Source organism: Sprattus sprattus (assembly GCF_963457725.1).
Source record: "Sprattus sprattus genome assembly, chromosome: 18".
Classification (NCBI taxonomy): domain Eukaryota; kingdom Metazoa; phylum Chordata; class Actinopteri; order Clupeiformes; family Clupeidae; genus Sprattus; species Sprattus sprattus.
The window spans coordinates 11,891,247-11,900,094 of record NC_137916.1 but is presented as its reverse complement, the minus strand read 5'-3'; the positions used below and the strand labels follow the sequence as shown (position 1 = coordinate 11,900,094).

At 43.4% G+C, this 8,848-nt stretch overlaps 1 protein-coding gene across 1 annotated transcript; it reads right to left on the bottom strand.

Annotated features, from left to right (window-relative positions):
* Window positions 1-534: 534 nt before the first annotated feature.
* Window positions 535-3,326, bottom strand: kcnj4 (potassium inwardly rectifying channel subfamily J member 4; the record flags this gene model as incomplete). The annotated part of the gene is made up of 2 exons (XM_080856366.1): window positions 2,989-3,326; window positions 535-2,128 (listed from the first exon to the last, which is right to left on the bottom strand). Exons 1-2 carry the CDS (start codon window positions 3,009-3,011, stop codon window positions 535-537), a joined length of 1,617 nt encoding a protein of 538 aa, XP_080712492.1. The 5' UTR covers window positions 3,012-3,326.
* Window positions 3,327-8,848: the final 5,522 nt, after the last annotated feature.

Genomic DNA, 8,848 nt, shown 5'->3' with positions numbered 1-8,848 from the left:
ACAGTGCTTACCAACTGCATTTAGTACTGACAGATCAATTTATTTTAAACTACCCTGAGTATCTCCTCTGTAAATGTACCCTCAAGTGCAAAATGTCCCCCTTTGGTTTTGTGTAACATTTCCTCCTTCTTCATTTCTTGGCAGTTCATTCACCTTGATCATTAGGTGACTGAATCACCATGACTCCATCAACCTCAGAACCACGTCTCGTCATCTTAGATGTCTGTCCACCGCTTCATATGAACAGAGAAGATGAGACCGGGGAGGCCCAATCTGAAATGGCTTTCCTCAGCTGTGAGGAGAATCACTCCTCAAATTCAAACAAATACCCAAAAGAACTTGACAACTCTAAACAAGGTTTGTCTTTTTTGTTTATCCTACAGTCTTAGGTAAAAAAAAATTGCAAACTGTGACCAGAACTACCTCCTCACTCCTAAAAATGTGAAGTTTGTTTTCTTAAATTCTAAGTCTGTTGAGGTCAGGAAGATTTATATTATGATTGCAATTAGTCTAGGGTAGACAGGTGCTTAGACGTCAGATTTCTGGCTCACTTTTATACGTTACAGGATCAAGAGGAATTGCAGTCTGCAGAATGTCAAACTCTATCTGATTGTCCATGTCTAAAACACATAACGTGTTGTTGCCAGATGTCGTTGCAGTGTCCTGGAACATCTTCTGGAACTCTTTGGGTATGGCAGTCCTTTCAGTCTCAGAGTCCCCGACATCTCCCACCAGCTGGTTTGGCTCCTCCTCCTCCTCCCCCCCACTGCAGAGGGCCACCTCGTTCTCGTAGCAGAAGGCGCTGGGGGAATGGGGCAGCATGAGGTTTTGGGTGGTCACTTGGCTTACAGGGGACACAGAGCGGGAGGAGGCTGAGGAGTGATGCTCAGCAGTCTCGCTGAGCTCCTTGGCGCTGCAGTGTGGTGTGGAGGAAACCTCGTAGGTCTTGTGGAACCGTGCATAGTCTACCTGGTAGCGATCTCTGTCCTCAAATATCACTGGCTCGAATCGGTGACCCCAGCGAATCTCCCTGGAAAGGTAGGAGCTGCGTGCCTGGGTAGTCATGGCCGTGGCCTCAACCATCCCCTCCAGGATGACCACAATCTCAAACTCATCTGACTCCAGGTCAGCCTGGTTCATGCCATAGAGCGGGCTGTCCTCATCAATTTCGTGGACTATCACAAGAGGCGACACGAGAAACAGTCTGTCTATTCCCGAGTCATAGCCCACATTGAGGTCAGTCTGCTCCAGAGGAATGAACTCCCCCTCGGCGGTGACATAGGGTCGGATGAGCTGGGCTCTCACGTGGGCCTCCACAATGTGGCTCCTGCGCAAATTTCCCACACGCCACATGAGGCACAGTTTACCATCGCGGAGGGCAATGACTGCATTGTGGGAGAACAGAAGTGTCTGATTCCTCTTCTTAGGCCGTGCCATCTTTGCCATGATGGTGCCAATCATGAAAGAGTCTATGATGCAGCCCACTATAGACTGCACCACTACTGTGACCACAGCCATTGGGCACTCTTCTGTCACACAGCGCCACCCGTAACCAATGGTGGTCTGAGTTTCAATGGAAAACAGAAAGGCCCCAACAAAACCTTGTACATGCAGGAGGCAGGGCTTCCACTCTCTCTGCTCCACAACCCCGTCTCCAGCACCAGTCCCTAACCCACCCCCAATCACTGAACCTAAGGGTGAACCCATCCTAGGGTGCTCGTCAAAGTCCCCATGGGCCAAAGACACAAAGTAGAAGATCATTCCAAAGATAAACCAGGAAATCAGGAATGTAGAGCAGAAGATGAGTAGTAGGTATCTCCAGCGAATGTCCACGCAGGTGGTGAAAATGTCTGCCAGGTAGCGACGAGGCTTGTCCTCCATGTTGGAGAACACTACATTGCACTGGCCATTCTTCTTCACAAAGCGGCTCCTCAGCTGGGTGCCTCCGGTGGTCAGGATCTTCCCATTGAGGGGACTCCCCATGCCTCGTCCATCCAGTCCCCCTCTACCCCCTAAGATATCAGATCCACCAGGTGAGAGCAGGTTACGATTTGGGGTGCTGAGACCATTGTGAAGCCCAAGAGTGGATATTTTTGAGCCCTCCTCATCTGGCAATACAATGCTGTACCTAAAGATACATAGATTTAGAACAAAACAGAGGAAGGGTGTAAATATCATTAAGGAGAGAATCAGAAGAGAGCCAAGAAGGGTTCTATATTGGTGGTAGGTTAGCAAGCATAGGGGGCAGATTTTGGAGGAGCAGTGTGCATAATCGTATTGGCCTCTTCTCGTTCTTTCCAGTATACCCTTCAAGTGACACAAATGACTATGCATAGCACGCTAGCTCCTTGGAGAAAGAGAGATAAAGTATGACTCATTTTCCCTCAGGAGCTCAGAGATAGCCTACTGCTCGGCTCTATTCCATGCTTCCCTTCATCAGAGAAAGAGAATCAGAAGGTGAACATGGGCATGATTCCACCTCCTCTCCTCTTGACGTTATTCATTTTCGACTAGACTTGAGTTACCTGGAAATAACTATCATAACTACCTGTCTCTCACCTATCTCCTCTAGATGAGATTACTCTGGAAGGTGAGTTGTGTTTAGCTACAGAAAAGGGATTGCGGTCAGCTCAGATTTAGGGATTATTTCTGAGCCGGGTCTCTTGATGCCCCGTCTCCTTCCTCCCATCTCCCTTTCAAAGCACATCATCATCATCATCATCATCATCATAATTTGGGACATTCTGACTTTGTCACGAGATATGGGGGGGTGCTCTGAGGCTCGAGGCAAGCCCAACACCAAAAAGGCTGCAACTTTATTTGGTGTGGTGGCTGTTTCTACCCAGGATGATTCTGATATTCAATTAAATGCAATCATTTATATAGCACTTAAACAATCAAATTGTCTCAAAGCTCTTGATATGAGATGTTCAACATGGTATCATGCAATTTAAGGTCTCATTACACACTTTTGTCCTTGCCGCTTACCTGTTTGTCCGTGCTGTTCCCATGGCACCGGTGATCAGCAGGCTCTTAATGGATATGAAATATGTATATGAAAATGTGTCAGCTGAGGCTGCTATTCAGTCTACTCCCAAAGATTGGGGTATCGGCATTGTGCCCATCTAGCACCACAGAGGCAGCCCACTCTTAAGTGAACCCTGGGTAAAGAGACAGGGGAGAAGGCCAGAACCATCATTTTAGACACAAGAAATCATGACAAAATATTTCCTGATTCCTGATCCCCCACCCCCATGTTTCTGTATTCTTGAATGTTTGCAGAGCTTGTTTTACAGCTAGCAAATCTAGACATGTCATCTAGAACATTTACATTTTTTTTGTCCTGTGAATGCTGTTTTTTATCTTCTATCTCCTGTTACCTCTTTTCCTTCCTTTCCTCTTCCATTGGGGAACACTAAACATACCACTAAAAGTTACAACAGAAACAGAAGTTACAGACTTTTCTCACCCTGTGGCCCACATAGATGGCTCTACTGTTGGTCAAAACGACCACTTAGACGCCTATAAGTGCCATTCAGTACATTTTGTGATAGAGGTATACTAGAGGTATGGGCAATATGGTTAAAATACAACAAGGAAGCTCTGTATACACAAGTGCACTACTAACAATGTACAAAAAATAAATCCATCCAATTTCTCTGCTCTGATTCATTTAATGTACTCCATATCTGTCTCCCTAATATTTGTCCTGGTTTCAAAGGGATTTGGGTTTCGGATCTCGTCAACATGGGCACCATGGTGTTTCTATCGTATAGTTATTGATATTGAGTAGCTCATCACTTGGACAGAGCAAAGCTCCTTCTGTATGTTTTCCCTATGAACCTAAAGAGCATTAAATCCAAACTCATGTGTGTTATGTGTAACATGCACTGTTTGTATGTTGTTTACATCTTAGTGCTTTTCAGCTGGGCCCAGAATGTACGCAACAGATAAAGGCATATGGTAGTTTGATAAAGGAACAGACAAAGTCATTCATTCAATCTTATATAGCGCTTCTCCAAATACCCGAAGTCGCTTTACAGAGTCCAGAAGTCATTCATATACAGTCATACCAGTGATGGTAGGCTACATCAGTAGCCACAGCTGCCCTGGGGAAGACTGACAGAAGCGTGGCTGCCAATCAGCGCCTACGGCCCCTCCTACCACCACCAACATTCATACCATGCGATGCATGTTTTTATGAAGGTGGGGGAAACCGGAGTAAACCCACGCAGGGGGTCGACCGGGATTCAAACCCAGGGCCTTCTTGCTGTGAGGCGACAGTGCTAACCACTGAGCCACCGTGCTTCCCGGATGGAAGTTTGGTAAAGGAACACATAAAGGCATATGGGTGGTAGTTTGGTAAAGGATGATGTTTTTTTGGATGGAATGGAAGATGGAAGGAGACAGGCTAGGCAACATTCAAATACTGTTCTATCTCATCACAAAGTCACCATGACCATCTGGTGCTGAGTGCCTGCTCACTATCATATCATATTTAAAATCTTAATGTGTGATTTATTTGAAGGAAAATATAAAATTGTCTGTTTTGAGGCACAAACGGCAATTCGACTGTAGGTGACTAAAGTGACAGTTTTCAGTTTTCCTGTATAGGGTACAAAATATCATATATATAGATTGTATGTGACCCAAATATGTACTTGTGGTCTTGTATAAATAGCAGAACAGTCAAATTGGTGAATAGAAATTGTGCTGAGGTGGAAAAGTACTGTTCAAACCATTTCCCCTAAGGGATTAGAAGGATTTTGCTGATGAAACGTCATGATGTATTCACAGTAGATTATGCAAGTAATCATGTGTGACATTACTGCAACAGGTACTTCTGTCAATCATACACAGGACTTAGACATAGTTGAGCTACAAATCTGCTAGAATTGTATTTTCAGAAAGCAGCTCAAGGTTGTTTCCTTCATTGCATAATTTTCTGCTCAAAAGAGTAAAAAAACAAATCCTTTCTCCCTTAATCCGTATATAATAACAACTACATCTCAACCATGCTTACGTGGAATTACCTAAATATTTGTTACACAAATGTAGTTTTTGCTTAAATAAAGACAACAGGCACTTTCTACCTGTGCTTGAACAGGACCAGCTGACCTTTGCCTTGCTGTTACTGTATCCCGATGAGCATCAAACTTCTGTCAAAGCCAACAGCACAAGAGAATTATAGTATTTGAAATGTGATATTTTGAGTAAAAGCCTCTGTTCATGTAGATGGGATGGAAATCCCCCCCCCACCTCCCAGTTCCTGGTTGTCTCTTTGTGAATATGAATTCTTTCTTTCTTGAATAAAAAAGAGTAGATTTGTCCTAAACTTATTTTTTGTGGTATTGCCTTTAGAACTCCTTCCAGGTTGCCTGTTTGTGGAGAGAATGTTCAAAGGAGATTGCTGCTCAATGACTAAATGTAGGAGAATCCAAAAGATGTTGTGTTTTTTTAAGAGAATGGAGATGTGAATTCTCAGGCCAGAGGCCAAAGGTTTATTTCTGATGGATGATACTTTAACTCATGACTAATGAGCTATAATTGAGCACAAAACAGATTTATTTTGAAAAATAAATCCCTTTCACTGCATTTCAGTTTCTGCAGGTGCACAGCTCCAGAACTGATCCATAGGTAATTTACTGTAATTTGTTCAACCCCTGTATCATCTCACAGAAACTGGACTAAATACTTTTTTTCTATTATCAGTTGTTAGTATTCTTTGGGTTTGATCTGATCCAGTCAGACCACATGGTCATAAGCACTTTTTCTGCTCTTGGCAGAAGCATGAACACAGTTCATACCATCTCATTGTGCCCCTGAAAATCAATACTGTAAGCAGCAGATCTCTCTGAGGGTACCAGGGGTCTCAAAGCCCACAGGTATGACACACAGCATCACAGGTGCTCTTGTTGAGCAGCAGACACCCGAGGTAGTGAGTGGTTTCCATAGGAACCAGTCTCTGCAAGCCTGTGGCAGGCAAAACACAGTAAGCCGAAGTGAGAGGGCTGGAGAGGGAAAGGAGAGGGGCACTAGAGACACGTTTTAGGGGGGATGTGAAAGCTCTCCATCAGGTGAGTCAGAGTAAGAGAGAGAGCAGAAAGTCAACATAATACAGCTTCAGCAGTGATTCTCAAAGGCCTAATTGTACATGAAATAGACGACAGTCCTCAGAAGCCTAGGGAGAGTAGGGGTTAGGAATTCGGGTTGGGGGTGTAAGGGTGCAGAGAGGGCCGCTGTAATCTCAACAAGTAGTCTCAGTAGATTTATCTCTGGGAAGAGAATGTCAGGGATGGAAATCCAGTGAACCTTTTGTTACACAACACAAAGAGACGTCTAATCCGACTCTAGACTGAAGGACTGTCTCCCTGCCTCTTTCTCTCTCTCTCCGTCACTCTCTCTCTCTCTCTCTCTCTCTCTCTCTCTCTCTCACTGTCTGGGATGCTCAGACATCCCAGTTCAACTGGTGTGTGTGTGTGTGTGTGTGCTTGTCACACATGGTATTCCTAATCTCTTTATCTATAAATTACAGATTAATAGTGCTCTCATATCATCTGAAACAGTAATGTGAAAGATAAATCCAATGTCTTAAAATAGCCTGCTTCAGTGTTGTGGAACAACAGACGGATGTCAGGTTCACCTAACTATAGTGCTTCATAATTAAGATTCAGATTAAGAGCAGATCTTCAGAGAACAACTACAAGCAGCAATGCATTTGCTTTTGTGACTTAAAGGTCCTGATACCTTAGTTGACCACCTGACTGATCACATCATATTGATGCAATTAGTGCTCTACTCGCATCAATGCTTTACTACTACTTTTTTATCTCTCCACTAATTAATCCTTTGATATGAAAAAGACTTACAATTATTAATGAATACCTTATTGATGCAATTCATGGACCCTTTTTAAATACACTTATTCAGTTACAATGAAGTTATGAAATAGCTTAATTTGTGGGGACACAAACAGGGTGCCTATGGTCTGTTGAGCCTCTACCGTCTTTATTTTTGTCAACATTTGTCACCAGTGTGAGACGGGGTAGAGGTATAGGACTGTTTTGGACAGTGCTGTTGCATGGGAATGGGCTATTTGTTTATGAGCTTAGGTGTCCTAAACAGGGTTAGTCATCAGCCTCGTCCTTCCTCATCCCTGTTAAGTAGTAATTGATCAGGCCGTGCGTAATGGTTCAAGACCCACATTCCAGTAATGTCCTTTAGCAAAGATAGAAAGAAATGTTTTGACATTATTGTCAGGTGCAATGACAATAAGATCATAAAACATAAAAACCAATACATATATGTTTTAAAATTCCATGTAATGTCGCTGTCAAATCCCTATTCCCTAAAATGCTCCTTCATTCTGAAGTTCTCTTTATGCTGATACATATGATGTTAAGCACCTCATTCCCAAATATCCAGAAAAAATGGACTGGTTTAGAGACATGGCAAAGTTATGGATATAGTTCCCATCATTTTTTTTAGGCAAATCTACCAGATGCTCAATAACACCGGGACGCTTGTGGCGCACGGATTATTCTTTGGTTTCATTATTTACAACATCATTTATTTTCGTGCCATCCAGTAGCGCGAGCTTTTCATATGTTTGCTTTACCATTCTATCCATCTTTCCCACTTTTACCTGGGTGGATGCCTTTGTTACATTTTAGTTGGTAATTAAACTTTACCTTCGAGAGAAATAGGTCTTTCAGGATGATTTCACAACCCCCAATGTTACATTATGACACAGTTGATTTTTGGACCATACAGCTCTCACTTTAAGGTCGTGCCAAGTTTAAATAAGGGCCGCTAAACACTCAAATTCAGTCGCATGTGAAGAAAAAAATTGATTCTACTCAGCTTTGAAACCTAACATAGCCTACAGCAGTAATAGAATCAGTGACTAAATTAAAGCCATACAGTTAGCAACACAGGTCTGCAGTTGCACGCGTTTAAAAATGTATCATACATTTGGGTCTATATAACCCCACAGTGCCTAATGCCTTTCAGTTACTGCAACATGGAAACTTACCTAAATGTGCGTTTTCTGAGGCACAAAATCCACGTGTAAATAAAGTCCAAGGGGGGCACAGCTGCAACACTTTACACCATATACATCCTCGTTTTCATATGGAACAAAATCTTAGTCCAGTCTTTCCAAGAACTTCAAAACAAACTAATGATGGTCAGTATATTTTATATCCCCTACTGTTTTTCACTGAACCTGCGCTGACTTCTCCCCACTGTAATCCCTGCTCGGGCGCGCTCCCCTTGGCGGAGACCTGCGCTGTTATATGGAAATGCTGTGTCAATCGCGTCTCGGAAAAGCGTGGGTAAGAGCGAGAGGGGGGGTGGGTGTGCTTGTCACTTTGATTATGTTCTCCTTTCAGAACGTTAGTCTGCCTGCATGAGTAGGTGTGCGCGATGACGCATGCCCGCTATTGTACTGGAGCACATAATGGTCAATGTTTTGGCCTGGGTAGTCAAAATGCCCGTGAATGTTGTCCCATAGTATCCTGTTCCAGCAGGTGTTTGGTTTGCAGCTGTCAATAGACATGTTTTAGATCGCCATCGCGTACGTGAAAGAAATGGTTACAATTCTTGACAAGGTGCTTTTTAAAAATAAACTTTTTCTATCACCCCGTTACCAGTTGTTTTCTTCACTTCATACATTCCCTCTCGCGCTCGATCTCGCTGCCAGCCAAACTGGAGACCATGTCAAAGCCAGTTAGCCTTCAAATGCCAATACCCCTCTACTTCAACACTGAACTTGGCAAGCTGCAGGCAACTCTCTAGGAACAAGAACACACAAAATCACAGCATCATTTTATAAAGAGAATCAGTT